Consider the following 19,340-nt stretch of genomic DNA (forward strand, 5'->3'; position numbering starts at 1 on the left):
TTTGGGAGCTGGTAGAAATAACAGCTTGGTCAGAAACTAGTGTGGGATGTTCATCTCAAATGGAGTGAGCTGCTGATTTTTAAGTGTATGCCCCATTGCTTGCCTCATTCTTTTAGCTTAGTAAGGTTTATATTATTCTTTATCTTGGCTGGATCACGATAAATCTAACCTACGAGAAAATCTGAGTGGTTGAGGTGCTTTTTCCTCCTTGAAATTAAACCTGTGAGGGGAGCCAGTCTCTTTGGTAGTTTCAAGGGCAGACCCAGATATGGCAATATAGGGTTTTTACACCTACTTGAGTGCTGTGTGGTCTTGGACAAGTTATTTGAATCACACTAAACCTCCCTTGCCTAACCTATAAAATGAGGATAGTAGTGGTACTTATCTCTGTGTATTGTAGGAATTCAATGAAATAATCCATGTCTGGTGCTTAGCATGGTACAGTAAGTCCTTACTTAATGTCACTTCCTTTTTTTTTTTGAGATGGAGTCTTACTCTGTCGCCCAGGCTGGAGTACAGTGGCATACTCTTGGCTCATTGCAACCTCCACCTCCCAGGTTCAAGTGATTCTCCTGCCTCAGCCTCCCAAGTAGCTTGGATTACAGTCATCCATTACTATGCCTGGGTAATTTTTGTATTTTTAGTAGGAATGGGGTTTCACCATGTTGGTCAGGCTGGTCTTGAACTTCTGACCTCAAGTGATCCATCTGCCTCGGCCTCCCAAACTGTTAGGATTACAGGCGTGAGCCACCACCCCTGGCCTAATGTCGTTTCTTGATACATTCTTAGAAATCGTGACTTTAAGTGAAACAACATATAATGAAACCAGTTCTTTTTCTTATCAACGTTATAGCAACACGATGTTGAAGGAAGCAGTGTTATTTGAGGACCCACTGTATGTCCTTTCCCTTAAAGTTGCACTTTCCAAGAAACTGTCAGTGACCTTAAGTGAGGACTCATCGTACCTGATACATAGTCACCACTCGTAAATGGTAACTGCTGCTGTTGCTATTTATGTTAGCAGGTTGCTGCTGTTATGTGTTGTTACTGATATTAATGTCTGAAATCATTTTTCTGAATTCAATTTTATTTAAAATTTTTAGCTACTTAGAAATTTATAACGAACGTGTGAGAGATCTACTTCGGCGGAAGTCATCTAAAACCTTCAATTTGAGAGTCCGTGAGCATCCCAAAGAAGGCCCTTATGTTGAGGGTAAGAGTAGATATTTCACAGCCATATTCGTTTTGCAATCTATGTAAAAATAACACTTTCAAAGAAAAAATACAGCATAATGGTGAGCTTTTAAAAATTTATTTAATTTTAATTTTGGAATTTTGTTAGAGTAAGAATGACATGAACTGTCACTACATGATGTTCAGTTAGTGAATTTCTACTTCACTGGCCATTCGCTGATTTTATGAGGCTTACCAATAGATTTCCTCTGTTTTTAAGAAATCTCTGGAATTTTCTTTTCCAAATGTAAGGTAAGGTAAGCAAACCTGCAATCTGTCTCTCTAAATGGCACTGCATTTTTGCAGTGTGTCTTTACTGACCCTAATGGTGATATATGACAATAAAGATATTCTGAACCTCTTGCCTCTTAGGAAGTGTGTTTGGAGGATTTCCTCTGTGGGTTTCAGCATCTGTGTTGTGATATGCTAGTCGTGGCACAGTCAGTTGTGAGGAATAACACAAGCAATGATGAGTACAGAATTGGCCTTTGCTAATTATTTAAGAATCGGCTGGATTTAAAACTGTCCTCTTAATGAAGCTGATCTTACCTCCTCTGTATAAGGCAACTTAGAATGGCTGGCCTGCAGGAATCACACATAGAGACATGCTTTCATGTTCTTCATTTGTGTCTCTGTGGATGCAGGACAGAACTGGTCACAGGTTTAAAGTTCTTTCTGGTTTTGGTTGTCTTCTTTTACTGGGAGATACAACAGGACCCCATCTGTATTCTTTTTTTTTTTTTTTTTTTGGACGGAGTCTCACTCTGTCACCCAGGCTGGAGTGCAGTGGTGTGATCTCGGCTCACTACAAGCTTCGCCTCCTGAGTTCAAGCACTTCTCTGCCTCAGCCTCCTGAGTAGCTGGGATTACAGGCGTCTGCCACTGTACCTGGCTAATTTTTGTATTTTTGGTAGAGATGGTGTTTCGCCATCTTGGCCAGGCTGGTCTTGAACTCCTGACCTTGTGATCCACCCACCTCGGCCTCCCAAAGTACTGGGATTACAGGCATGAGCCACCATGCCCGGCCCATCTGTATTTTAATAAATTTCCACTTAAACTTTTGCCTTGTATGCCCAAAGCAAAGCAAAGTGTGCCAGTATGTAGTTGTCCTGTGGCATGTGGTGTAGCTATTACTGTTAAGAGTTTTTAGCCTAACTCATGCCTTCATGTTTTCTGACAAGTGTCTTGTCACATGTTAAAACATATAAAACTGATGTATGAAGAGAGAGAATAACAAAACAGGGCAAACATCCAGAATCTGACCTCGATACTTAGGAGAATTTAGTTTATAATCAATGTGCTATTCAAACCTTAGGAAAATTATTGGAGGGATTATTAAGCTGTCTAGGAGGAGAAAAAAGTAAATTGGTACCACAACTCAGTTTTACACCAGGATAAATGGTAACTAGACTGCAGATTTAAGTGTAAAAATATTAAATAATAAAATAACTATAAAAATCCGTGAGTTAATTTTTTCCCCAGAAACCTGGAGGAAAGAAGGCTTTTAAAAACCAAACTTAAAACTCAGAAACCGTAAAATAAACAGTGTTAAATTAGAAATGGTTAAACAAAGAATAGCAAAATAAAACATCATGCTTGACAGAAACACTGTAAGCGAAGTAAAAAGCTTAATTACAAAATAGGAAAAATATTTTCAATTCAAGTTTTAGACAAAGGACTTATTTTCCTACTATATAAAGAACTCCTGTAAATCAGTAAGGACAGATTCAACAACCAAATATTAAAATGAACAAAGAATATGTATGACTAGGCTGTTCATAGAAATGGAAATGCAGATGATTTTTAAATGCAGGAAGGAATGCTTAGCCTCACTCATACTAAGAGAAAAACAAAATAAAAATACTTGGAGGTAACATTTGTCATCCATCTTTGGCAGATGTAAATAATCCTGATAAGACAGTATTGTGGAGGGTGCTGGGAGACAAGCACTCTTATACCTTGCTACTGCTGGGTGTAAATTGCCCTATATGGACAACAATTTTGCAATAGTTATCAAAATTTCTGTCTAGAAATTCCACCTCTAAGAATTTATTCTGTATAAACATTCACAGGCATTTGAAAAGACTTATGTGCAAGACTGTTTGTAGCAGCATTACTCATAATTGGAAACAAAATATGAACAACTTCTGTAGTCTCCATGGTTAAATTGGTCATGGTACATGCATATGATCCAATCCCCTGCAGCCTTAAAAATGAATGAGGAAACACCTTAACTGATATAGAATGTTCTTTAATGTATTATTCCATTTAAAAGCAGGGTGCAAACTAATGCTTATGGTATGCTACCATTTGTATGTAAGGGGGAAAAGATAGTTATAGATAAATATGATTGCTTGTATATGTATAGGTTATTTCTAGAAGGGTATGTAACGTTTGGTTCCCTGACAGAAGGGGAAGTGGGGAGCTATAGCATAGGGCCAGGGACCCTTTACACAGTGTAACTGTGTAGCCTTTGACTTTAGAACCATATGAATGTTCCAAAAAAGTCAATGAAACAATGTTTTTAAACGATTTAAAAAATGCTCTTGGGTTTTGCATGCAGGCAGTGCTTTTACCTTTTTCTTCTATGTGCTATGACTAATGTTAATGAGGTTGATGATAATATAATAGCTAACCTTTATCTTAAATACCTTATGTCAGAGGCCCCTAACTCCCGGGCTGCAGACTGGTACTGATCCATATCCTTTTAGGAAGTGGGCCGCACAGTAGGAGGTGAACAGCCAGGGAGCGAGCATTACTACCTGAGTTCTGCCTCCTGTCAGATCAGTGGCAGCATTAGATTCTCATAGGAGCACGAACACTATTCTGAACTACACGTATGACGGATCTAGGTGGCATGCTCCTAATGAGAATATAACTAATGCCTTATGATCTGAGGTATGGAACAAGTTCATCCTGAATCTGTTCCCCTTACCCCTCATCCGTGGAAAAATGACCTTCCATGAAACTGATCTCTGGTGCCGAAAAAGTTGGGGACCATGGCCTTATGTGGTAGGTACACATGATCACGTGAGGTAACTGAGGCACAGTGAGGTGAAGCAGCTTGTCCATAACTATGTAAAGCCACAGCTAGTAAGCAGCAGAGCTGGTATTCAACCCCAGCCACCCAACCACCCAGCTCCCAGGTCTGTGTTACATACCACCGCCCTAGAGAGACAAGTGAGGTCTTCAGACAGGTCAGCAGATTTTGGAGTTGTGTATTATTTCATAGAGGGCAATTTTGTATTCCATTTTCTATATATTAGGGGGATTTCTTCACCCCTTCCATTTTTTTTTTCAGATTTATCCAAACATTTAGTACAGAATTATGCTGACGTAGAAGAACTTATGGATGCGGGTAATATCAACCGGACCACCGCAGCGACTGGGATGAACGACGTCAGCAGCAGGTCTCATGCCATCTTCACCATCAAGTTCACTCAGGTAAGGGCAGCTGCGGGCCTGGCTGGCTCCATCCCTGAGGTCTTTACTTGCTGATTAGCACCAGCTGAGGACCGATCATTGTTGAACCAGGAGCAGCAGCAGGTAAAGGTGACTGACTGTCATTTTCTTGTTAATTAGAGTTGAACATGTGCTGTGTGCTGAGTTTCTCTGTGGTTACAATCACAGTAATTTGAAATATCCTGATGTGTACCCTTAAGAAATACTTAGCAGGCTTCTACCCTGTTCTAGACATAAAACAACTTGCTCTGTGCTTAATTAAGCAAAAGTTTTCATTGTTGCAAACTCTGTGGGATATAATGGATTGTGAGTCAGACCAGCTGGAAGCCAAGGTGAGTAGCTCAGTGCAGTGCATTACCCATTACCGCTCCATGGCACTCACCTTGCTGTGTTGATTATGATTATTAGAGTGATATTAAAGGGCAGCGAATATTTATAAGTACTAATGTAAGAATTCATTATGATCAAGAGGTTGAGAGCATCTTGAACATCTGTGGAAATTATTGAGGGTAAATATTTTAACACTGAGGCCAGTAGAATAGATGAATGCAAAAATGAAGTGTCCTGTCAGGGTCTAAGTATATGCTAGGAACTTAGGGATGTCCTCATCTGTGTTAACAGTTGGACACATCAGATACAAAGAGGCAGCATTTTATTAATGAGGGAGATCAAAGAGCAAGAAAACGAATTCTCTAAGGCCAGTCAGAACAGCTTGCCTTAAATTCTCCATATCGTAATCTTCTGTTAGACCTTTCCTTTTGATTTACTCAAGTTGATTGGTTTTTCTCCTGCTTTCTGGTTAGTGCCTGATTAGCATATGGCCATCTCTAATTTTTTTTTGTTTTTTTTTTGACACATGATTTCACTCTGTTGTCCAGGCTAGAGTGCAGTGTTGTGATCACGGCTCACTGCAGTCTCAACCTTCTGGGCTCAAGCGATCTCCCACCTCAGCTTTCCAGGGAGCTGGGACTATAGGTGCACAACACCACGCCCAGCTAATTTTTTTTTTTTTAATTTTTTCTAGAGATGATGTCTCACTATGTTGCCGAGGCTGGTCTTGAACTCCTAGGCTCAAGCGATGCTCCCACTTTGGCCTCCCAAAGTGCTGGGATCACAGGCATAAGCTGCTGGGCCTGGCCACCATCTCTCATTTCTAGGAGGTTTATATTTCTATAAATATATGGTAATTTGGGGGGCATTTTGGTTCAAAATGTAACACATAGATCAGAAGTCTTTGTGAACATAGAATTTTGGTAGAATTCAGAAGCAAGGAATATAGTATTTAAGATTTTACATTAAAAAAATAATTTGTGCAACAAGATGTTTTAGCATCCAATAATGGTTGAATGCTCTTTTCTATAGTTGTCTACATTGATCATATTTTGGAAAGCTTTTGTTCTTAGAAGGCTGGGATTCTAGATGAGAATAAAAGTTATTGTTTGTTTACTTACATTTCTCTGCTGAGTGCCACTCAGTGCCTAATTTTCTGTTCTTTCCACAGCCTGATTCAGCAGGGCTTTGTTGAGAATGGAAAGATTCTTCAGAAAGTTTAAGAATCATATACAGTAACTTCTGTTGCACTGAATTAAATGTGAGAAGTTTCTATAATCAGTATGAAGGCCAATAAAACAAAACTGAAAAATATCTGCCCTGAGAGATCTCAGTGAGGAGTGGAAACTAATTAGAATTTATAGCATCAGCAACATCAGGGCCCTTTGCATCTCTTCAGTTTTACTTTTTTATTTTACCACAGGCTAAATTTGATTCCGAAATGCCATGTGAAACCGTCAGTAAGATCCACTTGGTTGATCTTGCCGGAAGTGAGCGTGCAGATGCCACTGGAGCCACCGGGGTTAGGCTAAAGGAAGGGGGAAATATTAACAAGTCCCTCGTGACTCTGGGGAACGTCATTTCTGCCTTAGGTATGCTTACGCCTGGCTCCTGCCTCCTCTTTTTCCTCCTCTTTTTCCTCCTCTTTTTCCTCATGTGTAACATTTGTGTTGCAAACTGAGGTAATATCTTCAAGGTTTTATGAAGCAAAAGTAGAGGAAAAAAAATTTTACTAATTGTCCTTTTTCCCCTTTTTTTCTTCCTTTTCATAGCCGATTTATCTCAGGATGCTGCAAACACTCTTGCAAAGAAGAAGCCAGTTTTTGTGCCTTACAGGGATTCTGTGTTGACTTGGTTGTTAAAAGATAGCCTTGGAGGAAACTCTAAAACTATCATGATTGCCAGTAAGCGTTTTAAGTTACTTTTCTGAGCATACAATATTTTCTGTGAATTAACTGTAAATGTTTAACTTTAAAGTGTCTTATTAGGAAATAGCACCTTTTACATCTTAAAAAAGTAATGGTTTTTCTATCTTGAAGAAGATCACCTCCTATAATCCTGCTGTGACTCAGTCTGTAGTATCAGCATTAGCTGTTATGTCACCTTGCCGTATTTTGGAAGCTGTGATAACATGCAGGAAGACTTTTCAGCTTTTCTTTGCTTAAAGTATAAGGTAGAAACTCACCTCATAGGAGAAAAATCATAGGAACACAAAGTAAAAATAACCCAACTTTGTTTTTTTATTTAAGGCAGTAAATGGGGAATTTAAAAGTAAGAATTGGGAGAGGAAAAAAAAACCCAATGCATAAAACAAATAGTGATAACAGTAAAAAGCTTTATGTCTATATTTCAGCCAATAACTGACAGAAGCAGAATAGAGAACAAATGTAGAAGGGGGAGATAATTGCTTGGGAGAAGTCAGGACTTGTTTCCCTTCTGACTCTACTTTCCCTTCCGACTCTACTTTACCTTCCCTCTTCCTCTCTTTCCTCTTCCCTTCCCCTGTCTTCATGCCCTTCCCATGCCTCATGCCATGTGCTAACTATGGAGCCACGGGATTTACCCTGGGTTGTACACCCACATGCATTTGTATAGTCACCTCAGCCTTAAAGTTGAGTGGTAGTGGTGGAGGTGGGTAAGATTAACCAAGCTTTAAGAAGAGAATGGATTGATTTGTGACCCTTTTCAAAACTTATCATATTCTGGTTTTTTTTTTTTTTCCCCAGATGGTAGACTTTGCCAGAACTTTTAAAAGTATTTGAATTCCTACTTAAAGTTGAGATGACAAATAGTCTTTAAACCACCTTCTTACATTTTCAGCAGGGAAAACTACCTAACTATAGGGGAATGTCTCATATCTCATTTTAGACTTGGTTAGGTGGTTGATTCTAGATTTGAGAAGAGCAAAATGATACTTTATTTTGTATTGTGAACATTCTTTCCTAGAAATGTTAGATAATTTTTCATATTCATTACTGTGGCAATGAATATGTAGTCTGTCCAATGACCTGGGGTTAATCTGACTTTTAAATTACAAACCAACGTTGTGCTAAATGAAATACGGAGTGCTGGGTAAATTATTTTTTGAATACATTCTTCACAGCCATTTCACCTGCTGATGTCAATTATGGAGAAACCCTAAGTACTCTTCGCTATGCAAATAGAGCCAAAAACATCATCAACAAGCCTACCATTAATGAGGATGCCAACGTCAAACTTATCCGTGAGCTGCGAGCTGAAATAGCCAGACTGAAAACGCTGCTTGCTCAAGGGAATCAGGTTGGGTTTTTCTGAGATTTATGGATAATTTTCTTTGAGTAATGGCATCTATTTCTAGATCTTAATGAGACAATTTTCTCACTCATGCTATTGATTTGAGTAAATAAGTGCTAAGTAAAGCTTTGAATGAGTTAGCCAGTCCCTCGTTTACATCAACCTCTTGTTGGCCTTTGCATTCATTATGGGCCCAGTGTGTTAAGATTTTATCTACTAAATATGAAATGATTAACAATCTAATAGTTGTCAATTATGGATGGAAATGTAGTGTGCAATAGGATTAATGGCATAATCTCTTGAAGTGGAAAGAAACTGATATGCTTAGAGTAGTATTTAAAATTTCACCCATGCATTTTATGACTTTAAAATGTGTTTTAACAGAGTAAAAGACTTGTTTGAACATCTTTCCAAATGCCTGTGTCGTATCACCTATTAGAGAGGTGATTCTGGTGGCCCAGCGACATATGTGTATTATACCTGTGACCTGGCCGAAATGCTGTCCCTGGGCCCTTGCTTGATTGTTGAAATAGTCTCATTTTAAGGATCTGTTGGGATTCTAGTGAAGATTCCTTGTCTTGTGATTTTCTCAGTCAGCGTCCTGATAGTCCGCATGGTGTATGTACAGAGTTACATTCTGTGATGAATGGTGGAAGTAAAGTTTTGATAGGCTTAGATATTGCCGTGAAGAAAGGCAAACCGTGAAAGAAAATGAAGGATAGCTTTTTTAAATGTTGAAATGTTGACGTTAGACTGGAGTTATCCTGCTTTCTTAACTCATGAATGGATGTCTTAAGTATATCGTGAAAAGAAATGCTTTTCTTTAGTGCAAAGTGGTCCCTCTTGGAGCAGTGCTTTCCACATGGGATTATGTGGCACTTGAAGCTCTTGGCATCCCATAAATGTTTTGAAAATATTGACGGGATGAAAACCTCACTGAATTTCCTGTGTCCTGAAATGTACCTGGCAGTTCTTTCCCACAAGATGGTGGACAGCAGTTGAATAGGAATTGTTCATTGTGCTTAAAAATATCTCCATATGCATTTTACTCTATGGTGTGGAGCCTCCCTTGTGTGAAAGAAGTTGTCAGAATGAAGAGTCCAGCTCCATGTGATGAGGCCCTTATAACATGAACCACAATAGTCATTTTTGTTTATACACCTTGTTATTAGAATATTTTTCTTTTCTTTTCCTTTCGAGTTGGAATCTCACTCTGTTGCCCGGGCTAGAGTACAGTGATGCAATCACGGCTCACTGCAACCTCCACCTCCCAGGTTCAAGTAATTCCCATGCCTCAGCCTCCCGAGTAACTGGGAGGTGCCTGCCACCATGCCTGGCTAATTTTTTGTATTTTTAGTAGAGACGGGGTTTCACCATGTGGGCCAGTCTGGTCTGGAACTCCTGACCTCAAGTGATCTGCCCGCCTTGGCCTCCCAAAGTGCTGGGATTATAGGTGTGAGCCACCACGTCCGGCCTGGAATCTTTTTCAATGTTTTTAAAACATTGTTTATATAAAGTAAGAATTTAATGATGATTTGATTGGATCACTCAAATTACTATATGTGAAGGAAAGTATTTGGAAAATTCTAGGTGCAGTTTCTTGTGTTTAACCTTTTGTTAGGTTAAAAGAATGAAGGGAAAAAATATCTTTTTTAAACTAAACTGAGGAAATCATTGGAAGAAACCTTATATAGGTCAAAAACCTTTAATTTATTAAAACTTTACATTTTCTCTGTAAAAAATGCCTTCAGAGATACTGGTATATCATATAGTTACCTTATATTTTGTAGTCTTTTTTCCTTTTCCTTTTATGACCTATTACTACTGCTGTATTTAAGTGAGTATTTTTGTTGCTATAATTTTGGGGGTGAGGATATAAAAGGCAGTTAAGTCTATTTCAGAACACATTGCAGATAAAATTTTTAATATACAATATATTACAAGAAAAATGTGAATCCAATTTAAAATAATTTATCATGCTATGAAGCTATAAATTGTTTTGAGACAATGTAGGCTTATCCTAAATTAATTAAATTTATGAAGCTTAATAAAAACAGCAGGTGTTCTTAATGTCCATTAAACATCTCTGTATACATTTTTCTGGGAGTATTGCTCTATTACTAGACTATTCTATCCCAGGTACTGCTGTGGTTCATTGAGAATGTTATTCAAATCTCAGTTCTATTTCTAGGCTTAATTTTTTAAGCACAGCTGAATAAAAATCAGCTTCTACTTTTAATAATTTTCTGTCTTTGCCATTGCAAAAAGTCATGTGCATCAGAGTTTTTAAAGCACCATTTTAGTAACGCAAAAGGTTTTGACATGTATTTGATTCTTCTATGTAGATCTAGATATGTAGATATATATATCTACATATATCTTTTATTGAAGTATTATCCCCAAAAATTGCACGTTATATGTGTATAGTTCACTGAGTTTTCATAAGCTAAATTCACCCATCTAACCTGCTTCTACCTTAAGAGACAGTACAGTACCAGTATCCTTGAAGCCCCCCCTTAATCCTTCTTTTCAGGAACTACTCCCCTTTCTCTCAAGGGTAGCCACTCTCCTGACCTCTACAGGCTTTGTTAGTTTTTATTTTTGCCTGTTTTTGTTCTTTATATAAATGAAATCATGAAAAATATTCACTCTTTTGATCTCACGTCTTTCAGTCAACATTATATTTGTGAGAGTCACCCATGTTGTTGCATGTAGTAGTGGATCCATTTATTCTCACTGCTAAGTTGTCTTCCATCATGCAAATATATTCCAGCTCATTTGTCCATTGTACTTTAGATGGGCATTTGGGGGGTTTCTTATTTCGGGCTGTTAGTGCTTTGTAGACTTTCCTCTAGGTGTTTTTAGTGAACATATAGATACATTTCTGTGAGATTTATGTCTACAAGTGGAATTGGTGAGTCAGAAGAAGTATGTATTTTCAGTTTTAGTAGATATTGCCAAGCAATTTTCTAAAAGTAGATGTGCCAGTTAATAGACCACCATCAGTGTATAAAAGTGCTGGTTCAGTTCTTAGTATTGCAACATTTGGTATTGTCCCATTTTCATTGTAACCATCCTAATGGATATATACCAGAATCGTAGAATAATTTTACTTTGTACTTCTCAGGCTATTGATAAAGTTGAGTATTTGAATATCTTTTTTTTAAAAGTGTTCTCTTTTATTATATTTAAACATATTTTCAGATATTTCTACATTTAATTTGGCAGAGAGAAAATGTCTCTTGACTCCCTCATCTCTCTTGAATGTATCTGGAGACAACAAGTAAATCAAACCGTATAGAAATGAAAAACACAACCAAAGGTGGGAAGCAAAGAGGATAATGGGAAAGGGAAGATGAAAGTAGAATGAATCACTCACTTTTGTAGCTGAGGTTAAAGATAAATTTTAAATAATAAAAGTATCATTATGTGTAAACTTTAAAGAAGACACATCTCAGGTACCATCACAAGTAAAAATTATATGGTGTTTGTAAGAATGGACAAAGGGCTACCAGTGAATTCAAGAGGAAAGAAAGTGGTGCAGAAACAGCATTGTGTGAGCTTAAAAAAGAGCACTTTATCATGACAAAGGGTGAACTCACAACTAAAACCAGACATGATGCCAACTTTCATAAGTGAAAAAAACAACACAGCTGTTGGAAATAGCAGGAGACAGAGCCATGCACATTTGTCACAGAAAACTTTAACTCTTCCTTCTCATTCTGTGAAAGCTCACATAGACAAAAGTAAGAACATAGCATATTTACGTAACATAATGAAAATTTGCTCTAATCAATACAGACCAGGGAAAAGATTGCTGTTCATGCGACAGAAGACTACCTTCTTTGTTAGGAAAAGAAGTTCTATGAAAACGTAAGACAACATCACAACACAGCAGGAAAGGGAGCAAAGGATGTAAACACAATCCGTAGAAATAAAGTTTCAAATATTTTCTGTACATATGAAAGTATGTTCAACGTCACTGAAATACAATAAATACAGATTTTAAGAATAGTGAAGTGAGTATACATATACATGTTCATGGGTGCATCAACCAGTGGACCTTAGATTTATGTATTTGGCTGTGTGTAAATGATACCTCAAAGTTCTTTAAAAGCAGGTTGTCCTTTCCATCTGTTGGGCAAAGAACAAAATTGACTATACAGTGTATTGACGAGGGTGTGAGGCAAGGGGTGCCTGTATACGTTGTTGGTAGAAATGCTATTACTCCATTTGTGTAATAGTCTGTTTGAGGTAGTGTTACTTTTGATTTAACAGCATACGAACTTATTCTGAGTATTATTTGATTAGAAACATTTTTCTTCTAAAGATACACCTTGTAAATAATAATTTCATTGAAAATGGTACTTTTACCAATGATTTCTTTTAAAAGGCTTTAGAAAGGTCGTTCTTTACATGTGCTTAAAAATAATGTTTCTTAAGGGGTGCTGGTCATGAGTCTTTGTGCTTCTGTTCAGTCACTGATTACTGACTTGATGATGTGGCAGAAATGTTTCAGCTTTGATGATCAATAAAAGTCTCAACAATGGGTTCTGTAAAATTACCCATGTTATAAAAGACTTTCTAATTGTTTTGAAAATTGTCAACCATATATAAACAATGCAGTAATACTAACATCTGCCGCTTTCATGTCTTCAATGAAAAATATTTATTAAGTACCATCTGTGTGCAAGACAACATGTTAGATGCAATGATGCATTGTAGTAACGTGCTAACAAAGCTCCCTTTTCTTCACTGAGGATGGATTTGACCTTAGGTTAACTTTCTGGCTTCATTCTGTGCAAACCAGATAAAAGTGGAATGACACCTGTCCAATTAGGCAACATCCCTAATGATGAAAATGATGCCTAACTGGTGAAGTACATCTGGATTAGGATGAACTACATATATACTGTTAATATCAGCTGAGAAGCCACAGCTCTGGGTTTCCTGGAGGGCAGTGACTCTTGTAACAGGGTGTGTCCCTTGTGGGGCCCCTGGAGGATGTGCCTGTGGTTTTGTTGAAAGAGGTGCTGGGTTCTGTGGGCATGGGCTTCTAACCAGGGTGGGTCCCACCGATGCCCATATGAATCTCGACCCCTCACATGTGAATGGTTACCCAGGAAGGCCAAAGTCAATAGCTCTGGGATATCTCTGAGGACTACTGCATAGACTGTCACGAGGACCTTGCCCAGCAAGATGAACGCCTGTGCTCCCTTCTGGCCAGCTCTGCTTTCATTCAGTACACACATGCCAGGTGTGGTCCATGGTAGTCTTCATAGTTTGAACATTTAACTGTGCCGAAGAAGACCGCCTTGTGGGTATTTTTGTTTTATGAGAAATTGAAAAGTAAATAGTCATTTAAAAAAATGCTACAGTCTCTGGGGAGGACAACTTGGCAATTATAAAAAATAAAAACCACACATATAGATGACTCACAAATTCTTCTAGGAATTTATTCTATTGATAGAGTCATACATACTGTAGTCAGTGGGCATAAGGATAGTTCTCCTGAAAGATTAAGAAAACCACATTTATGTTAATGGGAGAGCACTAACATGAATCATAGAAATCTATACAATGGAATATTGTATAATGAAATTGGAATTGTTAAAAAGAGTGCAGCAGTTTTTTATTTTTACTGAATTTTCTCTAAGATATATTGGTGAGTTAAAAAGGCAATATCCAGAATAGTGTTTTTATGCCACTTATATTTAAAAACACAACAAAAACACGCTAGCATATGACTAGAGTAACTGTAAGTTTACACAACCAAATTGGGAAAAAGTGATTGCCTGCAGGTAGGGTAGGAGGAATACTGTCTTTCTTTTTTCTTCCAAGGGATATCTTAGACCATGAGAAAAGGAGGCAGAATAGGAAGCACAGTGTCCCTGCCACTCAGGTCAGAGGACTTACATGTTACAAGTGCAGTTTAAGCCCCAGCCTGATTCTGTTTCCCTCTCATGTCTCTGTCTGCTTGTCCTGCTCAGTTTTAAACTGATTTTGGTATTTGTCATTCTCACATCAATCTTTACACTTCTTCGACAGGGATAAGGAAATGGATACAGAGATTGTCGTGTAGCCATGCCATATGGGGTATACCATCAGCAGTGAAAATAAATGCATCTCATTTTCATATATCAGCAAGGACAAATCTCAGAAGCCTGTGGTTGAGCAAGACCTAGGCATCGTCCCTTTTGAATGTTGTACTCTGTACATATTAAAAAAGGCGAATCCTTAAGATCTAGGGATTTAGATTGTGTTTGATTTTGGTAAAATGTCAACATGTTACATCTTTCGCTTTGCTGATTTGTATTGCAAATGTAGGTTTACTGGGATGTCATGGTTTTGAATATTATGAGAGATGTATCCCATGGAGTAAAGACTTGGTGATATTCAACACTTTTTGGCAGGGTGTTGGACATTACTTTTTACTCTTAATAGTTTTTGTGAAATTTTGGATAATTTTCTATATTCAGGGAAAAACCTAGATTATTGCTGTTTATTAATTGCTGATTTCTTTTTGGTTTATATTGTAGATTGCCCTCTTAGACTCCCCCACAGCTTTAAGTATGGAGGAAAAACTTCAGCAGAATGAAGCAAGAGTAAGTGATACTTTGACTTATATTTTTAAAATCATAACTTTTACTATTATTTTAAGTGCATGCTTTTTTAGGACTTGCCGTTTGAGATGCCTTCTTTTTCTTTATTGCACTTAGCCTCCCTCCCTCGTTGGTGATCATTTTTAAAGAAGCACGATAGCTGACATTGTATGTATTGCAGTACATTCTCTGCGGTTTAATAAATGGGATTTGTCTGGCACATGATATTTAGTTAAATGGACATGCAGATCCTTCAAAGCAGTAAGGCTGCTTGGATCATCAGAGTTGACTGGAGTCCCTGTTTGAGGGAATCTGTGTTCAACATTTATGAAACAGTAGTCTTCCCCATAGGCTCAACAATGACCATCCTTTAGCTTTTTGTTGTTTCCAGTGGGAAGAGTGGTGCTTGAGGAATCTCTGATTACTCTAGTTAGGTGCTTAGTTTCTGTGAAGCTAGATGAGGTTTGAGATGGGAGAGACTGGCAGTGAGTAACCAAAGAGAGAAGAGATCTGGAGCTGTTATGGGCTAAAGCCAGTGTGTGTGCCCATGCCTTTGAAAAGCCAGTTTTATGGCTGGCCTGGTTCTATGCTTTTTTTTTGTTTTTTTAAAACTTCTATGAAAAGAGAAACAGACATTAGAACAATTTTTGGAGTCGATTTTCTTCATGGTGCTGAATTGCTAAAACAGATTGAAAAAGAAAATTGGATTCTGTTGGTAAAAGCTTTTTCAAGAATACACAATATGGAAGATAAAAATTGGGGTGTAGTTAGGAACTTATTGACATGTCTAGGATAATTATGCTGATTAATATCCTGATAATAGCATTAGTAAAACATTAATTTTATAATCCCTATTTTTAAATGAAATTTTATGTATTAATGCTTCAAATTCTAATTTTGAGTGCTATGATTTAAACTGTATCTGGATATAGTCTTAAATTGTTTTTTAACAACAGTTTTCATGAATACCAAATAAGTTAATGAAAACCAATAAACATATTAATTTGGATGTATTATACATGCTGTGACAGAAATGACTGCCTATCTTGTTCCTAACATTTTCTAAATTATCATCTAGTTTTTTGCTGACCCATTTTAATTGTTTGCAATTTGCTTGGTTATAAATCTCATCACCTGATCACACTGTTAGAAGTAGTAGCACATGTTTGCATTTTTAAATTAATGTTTTAAATGGATATTATTTCATTTAAATACAACAGTAAAATAAATCCAAGGCATACTTACTTTTTCTAAGCTAGAATTGTTTGAATTCAAACAGGATTGATTTGCTCACATTTCTTCAATGAGAAGCCTCTCTGTTGGTGAAATGCAGAATCATTTACTGTTGGGTGCTTTGTGTTCTCACGTAAATTGCCAGTGGCAGTCTGTTAACTGATGAGTATAAATTAGTAAATTCGATACACCAGTCTTTTCCCCTTCCGTAGGGAGAGAAGGCATAAGAATATTCCTTCTCTGAAAGCTTTTTCAAAACAAAAAGCCAGGAGAGCCACATGACTTTTATTGCTATCAGGAGTCTGTAGTGTTGGTATCACTCAAGTAATGAAATGAAGGACTGGAGTGTAGAACTGGGTTAAGATAAATCAGGACAGTCTTACCAAACCAGTAAAAACAAGCAGGCCAGGTGTAGTGGTTCACGCCTGTAATCTCAGCACCTTGGGAGGTTGAGGCAGGAAGATCGTCTGAGCCCAAGAGCTCAAGACCAGCCTGGGCGACATGATGAGACCTCCTCTTTACAAAAAATACAAAAATTAGTTGGGCATGGTGGTGTGCACCTGTAGTCCCAGCTCAGGAGTCTGAGGTGGAAGGATCACTGTAACCCTGGTAGGTAGAGGCTGTGGTGAGCCGTGATTACGCCACTTCACTCCAACCTAGGCGACAATGTGAGACCCCATCTCCAAAAAAACCCCAAAGACAACAACAACAACAACAACAACAAAACAAGCAAAGCACAGAGTTAGAGAGTCTCTTCCAGTCCTACTTCCTTTGTTTTTCATCAAGAAGGTGATAGATTTTGGCACTAATAACTAGTAAAAGAAGCGACATTTTTTTTTTTTTAAGTTAACTTAGAATTCCCACAGTCTTATTTGAGGTAAATTGAGGACCCCTGAATGATTGACTATAGGTGAATGAGATATATTTTGGTTTCCCTCTTGGATATTGACAAGTATCACTGCAGATACTTGTCAATAACTGATGTTTTCTTTCATTAAGTTTGCTGACTTGAATATCCTTTCCAGTTACTATACTTAATGGCATATAGAAAATCACTTTATCTTAGCAGTGAGAGTACAAGCAGATGTATTCTGTGCATTTGTTTTGGCCTGATTAAATAGGGAAACTTACTGGGGAGACCAGGTAGCTTTAATGGGAGGGTGTCTGCTGCTGGGAATGAGGAGGTGGCAGGAGTGATAAAGGTGCTGAAAGGAAAAGGCTTTCTGAAGCTACTCTCTTATAGACCTTGGTCTCTTCCTTTCTACAGAACACATTTTTCATTCATATTTTTCCTACCTCTCAAGTATCACTTTTTGTTTCCTAATGAATTAATCACTAGGATCATTTAAAAAGTTTTAGGGAACTAACAAAACATTTCCATTAACTTTGAGAAGCAGTTTCCAGCTGTGCTGTGTTCAACAGTCGAGCATGTTTTCTTCCCCAAGTTAGAGCCGACTGGAAAGAAGTGATTTTTATCAAAAGATTTTTGCTTTTACTAAGAGTCAATTAAAGAACCACCTTTTTAAAACAACAACAACAGAAAAGATAGAATGAGATTTATAAGCCCTATTAATTAGCTACAAAAGCAAATTATCTCCTAAAGGAAAACTACAGCATCCAAGGTGATTTAATCACATCTAATTAGAAATAAAAATAAATCACTGTTTTTTAGTATCTAGAGTATAATCATGAAATATTAACAAATTTAGTGGGACGCTGTCATCCTTAAACTTGGAATTTTGGTTAATAATCCACGGAAGCTGCTTTTATTGAGTACACCATGAAAAAGGCTGTTGTGAAATTCTAGGCAAATTGACAAATTTCTGTCTGTTCTTTCCTTTGCCGTAATGTAGGTTGTAGGATGAAATCAGCTGTTTGATTTATCTTTGGTGATGGTTCTTTCAGGGATAAAAGTCGCTATTTAAAAGTTGCTATGTCATTTAAAAAATTATAGTACATCTTTCCACGAGATATTGGAATTCGGAAACTAGAAGAAAATTATAAACTTTCCTTATGAACCAGTCACGTATATATTTTTCTTTTCAGGTTCAAGAATTGACCAAGGAATGGACAAATAAGTGGAATGAAACCCAAAATATTTTGAAAGTAAGGACTAAAAAAAGTCTTTAGTCTTACTATGGTGGATTAAACTGGTAAAACTTTTTTTTTCTGAAATCTCCAAACATGGCAGTTATATACTTTGTTAAGGTAAGATCACTGGAGCCAGTTAGTGACTTTCACGGGATGGGAGTTCTGGTTTGATTTTGAAGAAGTGAGAAAGAAGGCTATCAGACATTATAGCTGTGTGTTTTAATATGTACAGGTTATATTGATATTTAAGATGTTTGCCTTTACTTGTTGGGGCATTTCCATTTTTGACTCAGCACATATTAGAACTCTATTTAATATTCAAATATATCCACTTTGCTTTTCTGCTTTTGTTAAAGCCAATATCAAAGCAACATATTAAATGAAAAAAAATTTCCCATGGCAATATAGAATATGCTTGCAAAGCATAGCTAGATTTCAGAAATTTCAAAGCTAGTTATTTCCTATCAAAATATTTTTCTGCATGTCTCAAGGACTAGACTGGGATGGCCTGTATTTCTGGCAAGACTCACTGTGAAAATATGTCAGCAGTAGCCTCCATTTATCATAATGCTTCAAAATACAAGTTTCTTTTTGTTCTCATTTTTTGCTGAGTTGGTAGAAAACCTCTGTCATCTATTGAGAGTCAGCCATACCAGGTTTGAGACAGAAATTCGAGTTTTGTGCTTTGGTGGTATCTGGCCGACTTTGTGCACAAGAAAAAAGAATTCAGAGGCTATTGAATGTGAGATTTGTTTTTGACATCTGTTGAGGTAAAACTTTCCCAAAGAACAAAAATCTCCATCTGATATTGATGAGACCAGATAGATAAGTCTTGGCCAAATGTCTTGGCAAAATCCTAATGTGGCTCACCTTCATGTGAGAATGGCACACTTAGTTACTGTTACACAGGGTAAATCCAGCCTTGGATTTGCAGGTGAGTTCTGCATCTGACAGCTGTTTCAGAGTGCAGGCTCAGCATTATGTAATGTTCTCCTTGCACCATTTAGGCAACTTGGCTTGCTCAGTTGTCAGAAAGATTGTATCTCATGACATCAGAGATTGTGCTTAAGTTTTAGATGGTGGTAGGTTATGATGGTCCTAGAGATGGCCTTTCCA

The 19,340-nt window shown here is 37.4% G+C and overlaps 1 protein-coding gene across 6 annotated transcripts in view; it reads left to right on the top strand.

The window, feature by feature from the left end:
- Positions 1-19,340, top strand: part of KIF16B (kinesin family member 16B) — a 308,638-nt gene that overhangs the window by 61,764 nt on the left and 227,534 nt on the right. For all 6 annotated transcript variants that reach the window (XM_033185556.1, XM_033185558.1, XM_033185554.1 and 3 more), the window contains exons 6-12: positions 1,104-1,213; positions 4,535-4,677; positions 6,449-6,617; positions 6,798-6,929; positions 8,129-8,304; positions 14,838-14,903; positions 18,180-18,239. In XM_033185556.1, coding sequence (XP_033041447.1) covers positions 1,104-1,213; positions 4,535-4,677; positions 6,449-6,617; positions 6,798-6,929; positions 8,129-8,304; positions 14,838-14,903; positions 18,180-18,239 — 856 coding nt within the window. The remainder of the gene's footprint in view (positions 1-1,103; positions 1,214-4,534; positions 4,678-6,448; positions 6,618-6,797; positions 6,930-8,128; positions 8,305-14,837; positions 14,904-18,179; positions 18,240-19,340) is intronic.

This window comes from Trachypithecus francoisi, unplaced genomic scaffold (assembly GCF_009764315.1).
Source record: "Trachypithecus francoisi isolate TF-2019V2 unplaced genomic scaffold, Tfra_2.0 Lachesis_group21, whole genome shotgun sequence".
NCBI lineage: Eukaryota > Metazoa > Chordata > Mammalia > Primates > Cercopithecidae > Trachypithecus > Trachypithecus francoisi.